The 14,588-nt window shown below is 26.7% G+C and overlaps 1 protein-coding gene across 1 annotated transcript; it reads left to right on the forward strand.

Moving 5' to 3' along the window:
• The first annotated feature begins 7,713 nt into the window (after positions 1-7,713).
• On the forward strand, positions 7,714-13,337 carry LOC145842392 (beta-glucuronidase-like). Its single transcript, XM_082949821.1, has 6 exons — positions 7,714-7,998; positions 8,556-8,667; positions 10,102-10,278; positions 10,491-11,261; positions 12,395-12,592; positions 12,933-13,337. The coding sequence occupies exons 1-6, from the start codon at positions 7,718-7,720 to the stop codon at positions 13,335-13,337; spliced, it is 1,944 nt and encodes a 647-aa protein (XP_082805947.1). The 5' UTR covers positions 7,714-7,717.
• Positions 13,338-14,588: the final 1,251 nt, after the last annotated feature.

A 14,588-nucleotide genomic window follows, 5' to 3' on the forward strand; every position in this document is an offset into this window, starting at 1 on the left:
AGTATCGTAGGAATTTTAACAGTTTCAAGAAAAAAATGTAACTTTTTTTTTTTAATTTATGAAATTCTTATTTTGAATTTTCAAATATCATTAAGTTGAAATGAATTCTTATACTGCATTTCCCGAAAATTAAGGTTAAATGTTTAAAAATAGAAAAGAAGACAAATACTAAGATTTTTTTTTTAATTTTGAGAAATTTTATATATATAAATTACGATTTGTATAGATGTATCTCCATTTTTAAATTGATTGGCTTTAATTCAGAGCCTACTAAACTAAAGTAAAACTTTGTTCAAAAAAATCTAACTTGTAGTTTTTATTTTAAGCTTTAATATCAGAGCACTACTTTTAATTTTCTTATAAAAAATTTTCTTACCTTATATTCCTTTAAAAAAAACTAAGTACAAAACTAATTATAAAGCACAAATTTTTAACAGGTAGCTTAAAAAACTTTTGTTGACTCAGTTAACATGGTTTGCTACTTTTGCTCAAATATTTGCGAGTTTTTCAAGCTACCCTTTTTAGCAACTAATTGTTTTAAATAGGGGTATTAACCAATTAAGAAACTAAAAAGCTTGTTTAAACTGAAAAACTTTCAATGGTCTTAAAAATTAAAAAAATAAAAACAAATTTAACACTTTCAAATAATATATGACAAAATATTTTTTTCTACTTATGATTTTTTTCAAAAAAAAAGGGATAATAATAATAGTTTATTGAACAAAAAGCAAAAAAAAAAAAATTTTTTGCTCTTAAATGTTTTGGTTCAATGACCTGGATAGCAAAAAGACCTCTAGGTCATCGAGTTGCATACCCAAACTTAATCAATATTATAATGAGCTATAAAATGAAAAAAAATGAAAAATTTAAACTCTAAAACAAAAAGCTCTATGGAAAAAGACACTATTAAACTTTACAAAATTAAATATTTTTCTTAAAAAAAAATAAATAGAAAAAAAAAAAAGAATTTTCCAAAAAAATTAAAGAATTTTTACACACACACATATCTAACACTATATACACATAAATATATATCTAACTTTACGTTAAAAGGTTAAGTTTTTATCTGAAATTTCAATTTTAACATTAATCTAGAACTTTGCAAATAAATTACCCTTTTATATGATTTAAAAAGAGAAAAAAAAAAAAAATTAAGTTATTTCCTTTTTTTTTTTTGTGTGTTTAAGAATTTCGACTCTACTACCAACTTATTTTAACCTATCAAAAAGTAAGTAACAGTAAAATATAACTATAACATTAGAAAAAAATAAATATAACGTAAAACTGCAATATTCAAACAAAGTAAAATAAAGCTGTATCCATAAAAAAAAATTGCTTAAACTAGATAAAAAGTATAGAATAAATATATCATTATAATTAAGTATTTTGTCCTACAAAGGTTTTTTTTTTTTTTGATAATTTAAGTTGAAAATAAAAATATTTCACATTTGAATAGCTACATAAACTATTGTAATTTTTTTTTTAGAATATTAAAGAAGTGATTTTTACAATAACTGAACTTAACTTTTATAAATAAAAATATAAAGATACGTTATAAAAAAAAAAAAAAAAAGGAAAAAACTCTTTTCTCTTTGAAAAACTTGTCTAAGTCTTAACTGAAATAATAGAAAGAAAACAACATTTGTAAACATAAAAAAGAATAATTTTGCTTTGCTCAAAAAGAGATTTTTCTTTAATATAAATTTGCTTGAAACAGTTATCTCAGCTTGCTTTTTAAATACTTTATTTTCTGCTCAAATATAAACATCTATAACTATTCTTTTTACATTTTCATGCAATAAAAAATATATAATAATAAAGTATATATTAAAAAAAAGTTTGTAAGTAGAAGAAAGATAAAAAAAAAATTTTTGTAAGTATTCTGAACTTAATTAAAAAGTAATCTTAAGGAATAGTCTTAAAAATAACTGGACAGAAAATGCTAAAATCTCAACTAAACCAATGTTAATGTAACCAAACAAATCTACTTTCCAACAAAAAAATTAAAAAAATAAACAAAAAATTGGATATTAAATGAATTACTAAATAGTAAACTTTAAGTACAATCTTAGAAATAATTAGATAGAAAATGATAAAATCCAGTCTAAACCAATGTTAGTGTGACCAATCAAATCAACTTTCGGACAAAAAAAAACTAAAATACAAAAAGAATTAATAAAAATTTGGATATTAAATGACAAGTACTATTAACTCCTTTAACAAAGTAAGTAGGGAGTAGGAATGATCACTAATGACCTTGAGAATCACTATTTAAAAGATAACTTTTAAATTCATGCTGGAACTTTCCAAAATGACTTATACTTTTTAAACTTAATGGTAACTTACTACCTTGGAAGGATAGTGATTTATGACCTATTTTGCTGTTGAATCTAGGTAGGAAAAAATTAGTTTCTGAAGACCTGGTATGATAATTATGTACATTTTTTACACTTTTATAGTAATTTTTTAAGTTATCTGGTAACAAATTGTTGTTAAACTTAAACATAAAAAGACCTAATTCATATAAATACAGACTCTCAACATTTAATATTTTTTTCTGAGATTTTAATTCTCTTACACTGTCATCATATTTCTTATAATGTATGCATCTAAGTGCTCTGTTTATGAGAATATTAATATCATTTATACATTTTTTATTTGCTCTTCCCCAGCACAACAAGCCATATCTAACATTGCTCATAAGCAAAGAATTAAAGATCAAGTATAATGCTTTTTCATTTAAGAAGTGTCTGGTTTTATATAATATACCTGATGTTTTTTGTAATTTTGTTTTTATAGTTTCTATGTGTTCTGACCATTTTAAATTTCTGTTTATAATTATTCCCAAATATCTATAGCTATTTGTGTTTGATATAACTGTTTTACCTATTTTTACATTAGGATCTTTATTTTTCCAAAAAATATTTTTTGATTGATATAAAATCATGCTTCTGGTTTTATTAAGATTTAATTTAAGTTTATTTTCCATTAGCCAATCTGATACCTTTTTAAGTTCTATGTTAAATTTTTTACTGTCATTTAGATATGTGTCTTTTGTATATGTTTTGTATAACATTGTGTCATCTGCGAAGTTGAGGATGTTAAGACCAGTGTTTACAGGATAAAGAAAAACAAGAATTTTTTTTCAGTTTGTTTACTAGCTTTAGTTGTAGTTTTTGAAAAAAGTATTCTTTCTTTTCATAAAGCTTTGTTTTTTCTAATTCTATTGTTATAGCTAAACCAAAAATAATGACTGTAAAAGTACTGAAAATCTAATTAAAATGCTTGTTGATGTAGCTTCTAATAAATATTTGTTAAGAGTATGAATATAATATTTGAGCTTTAATTCAAAAAAGTAAATCATTATAAATTATTTTTAGATTTTGTTTTGAAAATATGGATAATATGAGTTGTAACATTATTATGTAAATTGATTATTATGTAAATTATGTTGTAACATTATTATGTAAATTGAGTATTTAATTACAATTTTCCATTTTTAAATTAGAAACACTTTGTTGTTGGGCAAGCTATAAACAAATGAGATGTTGACAAGTTATACTACGAAATTGTTGCTACAACAACTGTTATCACTCTGAGGAATTACTACTGTGAGCTTAGGATTGTCAAGAGAGGAGTCTAAGTTCTGAGGAAAGAATTGGAGTGGAGTTGATTGTCGTCAAGTAGATTCACCTTTTTTTGTGTGCTAGTTAAACCTTTATAACACAATTTATTAAATTTTATTAACTTTTAAAAACCAAGTTACTTAAATTGACATTAGACAAGTTTAAGTATTTTCTTGATTTTTGATAATATTGTTTTGAAATTTTATAACAGTTTATAAAATTTTAAAACAATATTATCAAAAATCAAGAAAACACTTAATTTTGTTTAATTTTAGCTACTTTATTCATTTTAAGTTTTTTATATTTAGTTGCAAACTGGTTTACTTTTGAGTTTTTAGAATATAAATTTATCCCAACTGCTTTGTGTTTGAAATTATTAAATAGTTTTTGTTAAAGTAAATTTAAGTTATGTCACGAGTCAGTCTAAATCCAGAGTGTCTTCCAGACACTATGATTCAAACTCGGGCTAAGATTGCTTGATTCAGAGCCTAAGACCTTTTAGCTGTGATTCAACCATTAAACCCCCTACCCTTCTAAACAAACTCTTGGAAGTTGGTGTGCCAACCTCCTTTGGTTTCAGAGTAACTAAAATCTTAAAATTTTTTATTTTATTTTTTGGTTGTAAATCTCTTCTACCTATTGAGTTTAAATTTTATATTGTTTAAACTTCTGTGTTATATGCAGCTCAAATCAGTTAAAACTGATAATAAATGACCATAAGATCTTTCTCAACACTAGCCCTTTGACCATGTTTATGATTGTTGTTTTATTTTTTTCATTTTATGATTATTAGTATAGATCATTTTGAGTATTTAACAAACTATCAAACCTATAAACTTATTTCAGAGCTCTGAACAATAAAAACAATAGATTTCTCTGAATTTAACTTCTTTTTTGCTAGCTGTCAACCAAATTTTTATTAGAGGTAGATCTGTTTATAATATGTTTAGTTTTTAAAGTTTAAAATAACACCAAGTTTCATAAATAGCATTTGTCAGATAAAAAAATCAAATTTGTTAGTATTCAAAGCAAGCTTTTCTAATTATGGAATATAAACATTTTTTAGTATTAATAACTTGAATCTATTGTAATTTAATCAAAATATATAAAAGAAATAAAAGGTTCTTTTATAAACGTTTTAATATATTTCTACTGCATATCATCAGAAACTTATTACACAACAAAAAAAAATAAAACATTGTTTTTTTATTAAAAGCAACAAAAGCTTTCAAAGCTAATTAGTCATTAATGAGAGTAACAGAAGTAAAAAAAAAGTAATCAACGCAAAAACATATATTAAACTAAGCATCATACATACAAAACAAAATGGTCAATTTAAAACAAATTAAGACACTTAAAATCTAATAATTTTTATTTATTTACATTATTCTGTTTTTTTAAATATTGAAATAGTATTTTATATTATTAAATTGAATTAGTAAAATTATTTATAATTCTAAATCTAAATAGCTTATGGTTATCTAGCAATCTATGTTATTAATCAAATGTTCCACTATCAAACATTATTTTATAGCATTGGTGACTGCTTTTGTCTTACTGTAAGCCTTTTCTTTCACGAAGTTTAATAAACATTTAGGTAAGTGCTCTTTAACTTTAGTTTTAAGATGCCTGGAAGCCTGTCTAATATAATTACTTGTACAGAAGCAGTTTAACCTGTATACTACACAACTTTTTTCTAGGTGGGATATTCAGCTCCGGTTTTATAACCTGGTTTGAAAAAATTACTACTCTGAGTTTTATCTGATTGTAAATAGATTGCTCTTGCAATATTTTCTCAAATAACTCAGATACAATATCCTAGTATGGTAATTTAAAACGTTTATCTTGTCCAAACAACCTACAATTTTCATCATGCAATTTTAAAAATCTCTAAATCAATTTTAATAAGTTACTGTTTTCACAAAAATTCCTTAATTTTCTTTGTTTTTTAGGAACATTTCAGGAGAACAAATCATACAACCTCGGTGGTATAAAGTTTCCAACAAAATTAACTTTTTGTCTTTTAGTACAAAATGACTGATAATGCAAGTTTTGTCCAGAGAGTGATTGTTTTCTAAAGACATTAGTAAGAAATTTTTCTTTACCTTTGGTTATTAGTTTATCAAAAAACGGGAACTGACTATATTGCTTTATTTCTAATTTTAAACGTTTTTAACAAACATAAAATTTAGTCTAGTTAAAATTTCTTATTAGGGTTTAAAAAAAGTGAGCGTATTTAAATAATTTACATACTGTTGAAATGAAGTAGAACTGTTAGATTTAAATATTAATAAACTGTTATCTCCCATATAAGTCGTTTGAAATCTAATTAGTTTCCATCTAAATCAACAAAAAATATCGGCAAAAGTCAGCAAAGCAGAAGCCTGGACTTTTGTTTGCCGTGAGACAAGCTCAAGTTTAACAAAAGGGTTGATCACGCCAATTTGATCATCAGACCACAAGTTTCGGTAGACTGAGACCGGTTTTGTCCTTATTAGGACTCATCAGTCAGTCACAAACGAAAAACTTGCAGTCGTCGATCTACTAGCGGTTTATCATGCTTACACATGAAGCAACCATTTGCTGACAATGAATCATTTTATTAATGACATTGACTGAAAGTTTTTTGGTTGTGACTGACTGATAAGTCATAATAAGGACGAAATTGGTCTCAGTCTACCAAAATTTGTGGTCTGATGATCGAATTGGCGTGATCAACCCTTTTGTTTTCCATCTAAATCTAATTAGTCAATTTTGAAAAGTATTCAAAGAATTTTTAATAGAGGTATTAGAAAGTAAATTAAAAATAGTTGGGGTTGACTTTGACAGATACTGGTTGCAAATAAGAAATATAAAATTTCTTTAAATTACCCAGTTTTTCTAGTGATAAGTCAAGTGCAGTAATATTTATACAAATAAGACCAAAAGGTTAAGAATAAGGTAACTTTGAAATAAGTGTTTGAAATTGTACAACACACCTATGATACTTGTTACTTATTTTGTCCTATAAAGAACTAAAAAGACCTTTAAAACGAGAATAAAATATAATGTTTTTTGATCCTTTTATGATATATTTAAACTACTATTGATAAGAAGTTGAAAAAAGTTAAATTATAAAATGTTTCTTGTAATATTAATAAATAAGCTTTTACATCAAATTTCACCCATACTTCTACTAATCAATGTACACTGTGCACTAGAATGGGAACATAAATAAAGTTTTGTCAAGTATTTACCTTGAAAGAAACTTAGTTATAATAAAAATTCAATACTTATTAAGATTACATTTTAAATAAGTTTTCTTAGTAGTGTTATTAAAAAAAGAAATTTGTTTTTACGAAAAATTTTACTTACTCGTTAAATATTTCAGCAATATAATAAAACACCTAACTGTACTAATATTTTGATTATTATGAGTACAAACTACATATTTTAAATAAAATTAAATTTTTTAAAAAGATAAAAATAATAATAACTTGGATAAAAAAAGCTAAACAAAAATAACTCATATTTATTTAAGATAATTAATTTAAAAAATCATTATGTACTTGAAATACAAATATAATATTCTGAAAAGTACTTGCTATTTTGAACTGATGTTTGATTGAACTGAACCGATTTTCTGTGTTAAACTAATAAGACTTACACAAACTAAGTCATTAAAATTTTCATGAAAAACTTTGTAGATCAGTAGTTATCCATTATTAAACAAAAAAGTTTATCATAAATTTATGCTTTTCTGATTGTAGTTAGTGATTTATAACAGAAAAGAAATTTGTTTGTAGTTCTTAATAATACTTTCTTTAAACATGCCTGCAATTTTACTTAAATAATATGTTTGAAAAACATCTTAAACAACAATAAAAATAAGCAGCAGTCTAGTACAAGTTTTTGTTAACTTATTAACGTATATAATAACTAAGTACTATTGATATTTGTATTACACTAATGTTATGTAGCAGAACATGCTGCTAAATTTTATATTTAATTATGATTAAATACATATAACAGATCTGTACCGTTATAATATTTGTAGTATAATTTTATCAAGTATTTTTTTGTCACTTGCAGATACCTTAAAGTTATGAGAAATGATAATAAAACTAAGTTACACACTTTTAATATTCTGCTGTGTAAAAGTAGATGCCATTCTTTTTCCAATTGAAACTTCGTCAAGAGAAGTAAAAGACATTAGTGGCAGATGGAAGTTCGCAGTTGACAATTCTACATCACGAAATGAAAGTTTCGCAAACAAATGGTGGAGCAAGTCGTTGGTGCAATCATCTGGCTGGACAATTGACATGCCTGTTCCTGCTAGCTACAATGACATTACTCAGAGCAAGAGCATCCGTGATTTTGTCGGCTGGGCATGGTTAGTTGATTTGAGTTTTGTTTTAACAGTAACAAAATATGTGATATATTTATATTTTAAAAGTATGTATTAAGAAATGTTATTCTTTTGTTATTTTACCCTAACATAAAATTATTCTTGTAAATACTTGATAGTATTTGTTAATCATAACTATTTAACTATGGACATGCAAAAAAATATTTATTTATCACTTTTAATTTTAATTTTCGTTTACTTGTATTTGTGAAACGTTTTTTATATTGCAAGGTTGATTCAGGACTTATACAATGAAATATCTAACTGAGAGTATTTTTTAAGTTACTAGTCTATCACAAAAAAAAAAGTTATACTTTTGAAATAAAGTTTTTATGATGTTTTAATCAAACAATAAGAGCTTAACAGTATAAATAAAATATTATTCTTGACAATATCTACCAAATACTGTTAAAAAAATTTATGTTAATATATGTACTTATAAAAAACTATATTTTGTGTTGGGATCATTAACTTTATTTATTAAAAGAAAATGAAAAAAACATAAAAAATACTTTTACATATCACCAGTTTCACCTGATCAGGTATGAAACCAACTTTCGGGTATCCAGGTCATGGTTGAATGATGAGACGCTGACATGGTTGAAAGTGGGAAGTGCTCATTATTATGCTGTAGTGTGGATTAATGGAATAAAGGTTGTTTGTCAATTTGTGAAGTTTAAAGGTAGTTTTTTTAAATACACAGTTCAATTTATTTTTTTTTCTTTTCTGTTAAAACTAATTTTAAAAATTAGTTAAAAAGCTTTTTAAATAGACTAATGCTTCTAATAATGCATTTAAGTTAACATTATAATAATGCAGAATAAAAAGTATTTGAATAATAACTAAACCACAATAATTCTTTTAGTATATGAATCTCCTTTTTTTTTGCTTTTTAATATATAAAAGTATAATTTTGTTTTAGTATTATAGATATAAATAAGTGTTTGATAATAGCTTTTAGAAAACAAAGCTTTTTAAAACCTATGATTTCAAAACTTAAAAACTTGTTCACGGAAACATTTATAATTATAGGTTTAGTAATTAGTTTTTCTTATAGTCTTTTATACTCTTTAGACTTTCAGAACACATTTTATGTATTTTTACTGAAAAAAAAACATATGAATTTATTTTTAACATTTTAATTTAGTACCAAGTTTACTTAGTTATAATTATTTTGTGTCATTACCAAATTTTTATTCTTTAATAGCTTTAATCTAAATATGTATTACTTTTACCTATACAGGGCTAAATCATTTCTTTTGATAAAAATTGCTAAATATCAGTTTTTTCAGTTTTTTGCTTGAAAATTTTAGAATTTCAGTTTATGTTATTTCAATGCTTGAAAACTTCTGAATTAAAAAAAATTGAGAATATTTTTTTTTAGTAAATCTTATTAAGGTATGAATTTATTTTAAATATAAATTTGGTTATTAATCAGGTTTTTGTAAAAATGTATGCTTAAAACCTTTTGTTGAATCTAAAAAAAAAATTAAGAATCTTAATTATTTTGTTTGAGTAGATTATATACGTCATGATTATGAAAATTCATTAAAAAAAAAAACAGTTTAAACATTAAAGTTTAATTCAACTTAGCTGTTCGTTTAAATTTGTTCACATTAGTTATGTTTTTAGAGCTTGGTTGGATTATTTTATAATTTTGAAGTTTTTTACCAATTACTTTTTAGATTAAAAAATTTAGCAGTTTGTTCACATATTTTATTGTTTGTTTATTTAAAGTTTATATAAATTTTCTCATGAATAAAACTTAGCTTTAAGCTATAAGTTACTATCCATATATTTATAGTATAATTATGTTTTACAAGTTATTGAGCTGATAATAACTTTTATTTTACAATTTTAAAATATTTTTATTTATTATAACATTCAATACCCTAAATGATTTCTTGGATTTACTGATAGTTGATAGTTGATAGTTGGATTTACTTTGAAAAAATATCACGCTAAATCGGTCAAAATTAGTCTAAATCAGGTTAAGTTAAAAAAAATTCGCGCACCAACCCTGCTTATAGTTTCAATGGAAAAGAACATTAGAAAAAAAATATTGATTAAATATATCAAAAATTTCAGGTTTTAGAACATGAGGGAGGTCATCTGCCATTTGAAGGCGCAATCAGCGATCATTTGAAAGTTGGAAAGGTGAACAGAATAACCGTTGCTGTTAACAACACGCTAACATACAACACCCTCCCGCCTGGCTTCACAAAAACTTATGAACATCCGTATCCAGCCAACTACTTCACTTTGGTTGGTATGTTTGTTACCGCTGAAAGATATACTTATTTTTACAGCCTTTTTTTCTGAACAACAGAGTTACATTGTACTGAATCTTGATATCAGTAATAATTTTTAAGAAATGAATCTACATGAATTCAAAACAAAGCAGTTTGTTCAAAGAGAGATGTTATTTTATTACAAGTACCTATGTTAAAAAATAGCTTAAATTATTTAATTTATAGAGCTACAAGTTCGATTTTTTCAACTATGCTGGGATCCACCGTCCAGTCTTGCTGTACACAACTCCGAAGTGCTACATCCACTCAATAAAAACGCGTTCTGACGTCACAAACGAAAACCTGGCGACTGTCGCGTACAACGTAACACACCGTGGGAGCTGCAGCGAAAACATGAAGACGGAAGTCAAGTTGTTTGACGGAGAATCGTTGGTCGGCGAGTCGGCTGGTGAAATTGGACGGATCGAAGTTGTTCGACCGAAACTGTGGTGGTCGGTGGGGATGAACAGAAGCGTGGGGCACATGTACGACCTCCACGTGAAATTGTTGGATGGTGACGAGTACCAGCTGTCGGTTGGTATCAGGTCGGTGCGGGTGGACGGCACCAGGTTCCTCATTAACAACCGGCCCTTCTACTTCCTGGGCGTCGGCAGGCACGAGGACTGGGTGACGAGGGGGAAGGGTTTCGATTGGTCCTCCGTCGTCAAGGACTTCAACCTGCTGGAGTGGTTGGGGGCCAACTCGTTCAGAACCTCCCACTACCCGTACAGCGAGGAGGTGATGCGGATGTGCGACGAGCGAGGCGTCGTCGTCATCGATGAGTGCCCCGCCGTCGGCATGAAGTACGAAGAAACGTTCAGTGACGTCACCATGCTGCACCACAAGGCGGTCATGCGTGAAATGACGTCACGGGACTACAACCACCCGTCCGTTGTCATGTGGTCGGTTGCCAACGAGCCCAAGTCCAACACTGAAGCGACTGCTAATTATTTTAAAGTTTGTTGAAACTTTTTATTTTGTTAACATCACGTAATATAATTTTTGAAAATCATTTTTTCGGCTCATTTGTTTTTACATGTAATAAAAACTTTTTTTTGTGTTAGTAGGTTTAGTATGAGTATTATTTGTACTTTGGTTTGATGAGTTAGGTTTAGAATAATTTTTGTAAAATATGTTCGTTCATAGTATATGTTTAAAAGTTCCCTGAGTTAGTAGTTGTCAATTTTGAAATGTTTTTATTTTATTTTTTGGTTCTGAGGTTTGCTGTTTTAAAAAAACTTAAATAGTAAACTTGTTAATTTACTTTAAATATTTTTTTTATAATTTAATGCTTAACTTTTTTTTTTTGTAAATAAATAATAATTACTTCAGTTCAAATAAGAAAATATTTTCATAATTGTATTAAAGAAAATGTTATATCTTTATGTTCTGAAGAAGAAGAGTAAAAGTAACGTTGTTGTTTTTCAATATATGTTTTTTGTTATTCTTACCTATATATATTCATAGAATATTGAAAAAATTTTAAAAATTTGTTCAACTTTATTTCTCCACTATATGACTAAAAAAAATAATCTGTCATTTAATCTAGCAACCTTTTAAAGAACTCAATTGAACTATTTTAACATATTATAGATAAACATTGTAAGACGTTAGTTTTCAATATTTAAGTCCTATTTAAACTGTTTTTATTTAACCTTGTAATATTTTAAAACTACATTTTACACATTTAAATATTTTAATTTTACAAAATTATTAATCTAAAACTTTAAACATTATAAGAAAATTTGTATTTAATTATTTAAAAAGTGCTTACTTGTGCATTTTTAAAAAGTTATTCAAAATAAAACTAGTTTTTTTTCCAGGCATTGAAAGCACGGCATAAGTTTGAAAAAGGTTTAATTAAATTAGTTCACCTACTAAACTTTTGCTTTGAAAATTTTTACATCAATAGATTGTGTCAACAACTTGTTTATCTTGTTACTTTGTTCAAATATAATGTTAGTTGTTCTTGTTGTAATTACACGCCTTTAGTCGACATCAACATCAAAGAAACAACTACTTTACATAAAAAACTAAAGAATATATTTAAAAAGCTTGTGAGTTTCAAACAATTTTTGTATTTTCAATAGGAAGTGATGGAGTACACCCGCCAGCTTGACAGCACGAGACCAGTGACGTTCGCTTGCAACGCCGGTTCAGATCACGACATGGCAAGTCAGTATTGTGACGTCATATCGGTGAACAACTACCAGTCATGGTACAACGATTACGGCCACACTGAGCTCATACAGGCGCGACTCACCGACTACTTTCAAAAATGGAATCAAGTTTGTTTTTGAAGGAATTAGAAACATTTATAATGGCTTTTACTTATTTAAATTTTTAGCATAGTTTTTTTTAAGTAGTGGGTATAGTTGTTAACAAACTTATCATATTTAAATCTTTAGTATTGTAATGCTATTGCAGCACTTAAATCACATTATAGTTTAATAATTCTTTAAATATGTTTGATACATAGTTTAATAGCTTAATTGAAGCTGGAATATTACTTTAACAAAGTTGTTCAAAAAAAGAATTAGAACAAACCACTAAAAATTTATTATTTATCAAGAACAAATGCTACATTTATTATGCCTGGTCAACACATCAAACAGTTTAATTTTGCAGAAATTGAAGAAACCGATAATCCTCACCGAGTTCGGAGCCGGATCCGTCTCAGGGTTCCACGCAAGCCCGCCACTCATGTACAGCGAGGACTACCAACACGAGCTGATCCAGCAACACTTCGGCGTGTTCAAGCGACTGTGCACAATACAACACCCCTACCTAACAGGTTCCATGGTGTGGAACTTCGCCGACTTCCACACCGCCCAAGGACCCAAGAGGGCGCAGGGCAACCGCAAGGGGCTGTTTACCAGGGACAGGCAGCCGAAAAGGTCAGTGCACTTGGTCAGGAGGCAGTACTTGGTGTGGAGGAATCAGTCCATTTGGGAGAAAACTACGGACAAGACTGATGATAAAAACTTCAATTTGAAGTACGAATTCGAGCGTGAAATTTCTATAATCAACTAACTTTTACTTTTAATATTAAATAATTTTGTTTTGAATATTTAATCATGTCTAATAACAACTTAAAAATTTTATACAGTCATTTTTTAGATTTTTTTTATTACCTTATGTATTTTCTTAAAAATGTTGAGGTAAAGTCCACCGTGTTATATGATTTTAAGCTTACAATTTTCTGTTGTCACTGTTTTTTTCTATCATTTTGAATAACCTTCTGTAGTTACATTTTTTAATGATTAAAACTTCCTAGGTTGTTTTATGTAATTGATTTATTGTAAACTAGTTTTATAGTTTTTTATTTAAAACTAAATAAGCTTCGTAAAAGTTTTAAACGCTTTTTTTTCTGTGAATAATTATAAAAACGACTGAAATAAAAGTGACATTTTGTATTATTCAAATCATTTTTGTTACGAAACTTAATAATAAAAGTCACTTATCGCTTCATTAACTTAATTAAGTTTTATCTTTTGTTTCGATTAAACAGACAGTACTTCAATAGTTCTGTAATACTTAATTACTGTAATAGATATTCGATAACACAGAGATTCCTTCAACTGACAATGTTTCTTCAACTGTCAATGTTACATCAACTGACAAAACGTCATAAATTGTCAATATGTAATCAACTGTTAATATGTCATTGTCACTTGCCAACATGTCATCGATGTATTCAAAAACTAATTAATTCCTTTTTTTTTCTGTGATACAACTTGAGTTATTTTTATAATTTTCGATCTTTAAGTTTTTTTGAAAGTCTGAGTTGTATGTTAAATATTATCTAATATGTTCATATGCTAATAAACACGCAACTTGAATTGCTATGTGTTATTATCTGGACTAAAGAGTTTTTTTTATCTAACAAAAATTGTACATGTAGTTCTAAGAACAGAAAATAAAAATAAGTTTTGAGGTTATATAAATTTAAAGCTTGCTTAATACTTTTTTATTTACTTAGCAAGATAAGCGTAAGTTTTTAACAGCAGTTATAAGACTTAGTCTGTATGTTATCAAATATATTGGGTAGGAAATGTGATTAAATGTCTTTTTTATTTCATATTCAAAGGGAGTAATTGTATTTTTGAAACATCATATTATGTTTTCAAATTTCACAAATAGTTAACACCAATATTTAGAACATCAAATTAGTTATAAGGGAAAATATAAATTTTTGTTTAGAAATTGAAACTAGATCATTTAATAAATTTTAAACTATTTCGTAAATGACAAACATAGTAAAGGCATCTTTTATATATAATC

This window comes from Thalia democratica, chromosome 8 (assembly GCF_965202585.1).
Source record: "Thalia democratica chromosome 8, ktThaDemo2.hap1.1, whole genome shotgun sequence".
Classification (NCBI taxonomy): Eukaryota; Metazoa; Chordata; class Thaliacea; order Salpida; family Salpidae; genus Thalia; species Thalia democratica.

Bases quoted from the DNA above. Each gene is read 5' to 3' on its own strand.
- LOC145842392 (XM_082949821.1), top strand. From the start codon at position 7,718: ATGATAATAAAACTAAGTTACACACTTTTAATATTCTGCTGTGTAAAA. The intron at 10,279-10,490 runs GTTGGTATGTTT...TTTAATTTATAG, and splicing joins CAGCCAACTACTTCACTTTG to AGCTACAAGTTCGATTTTTT. The intron at 11,262-12,394 runs GTTTGTTGAAAC...TATTTTCAATAG, and splicing joins CGACTGCTAATTATTTTAAA to GAAGTGATGGAGTACACCCG.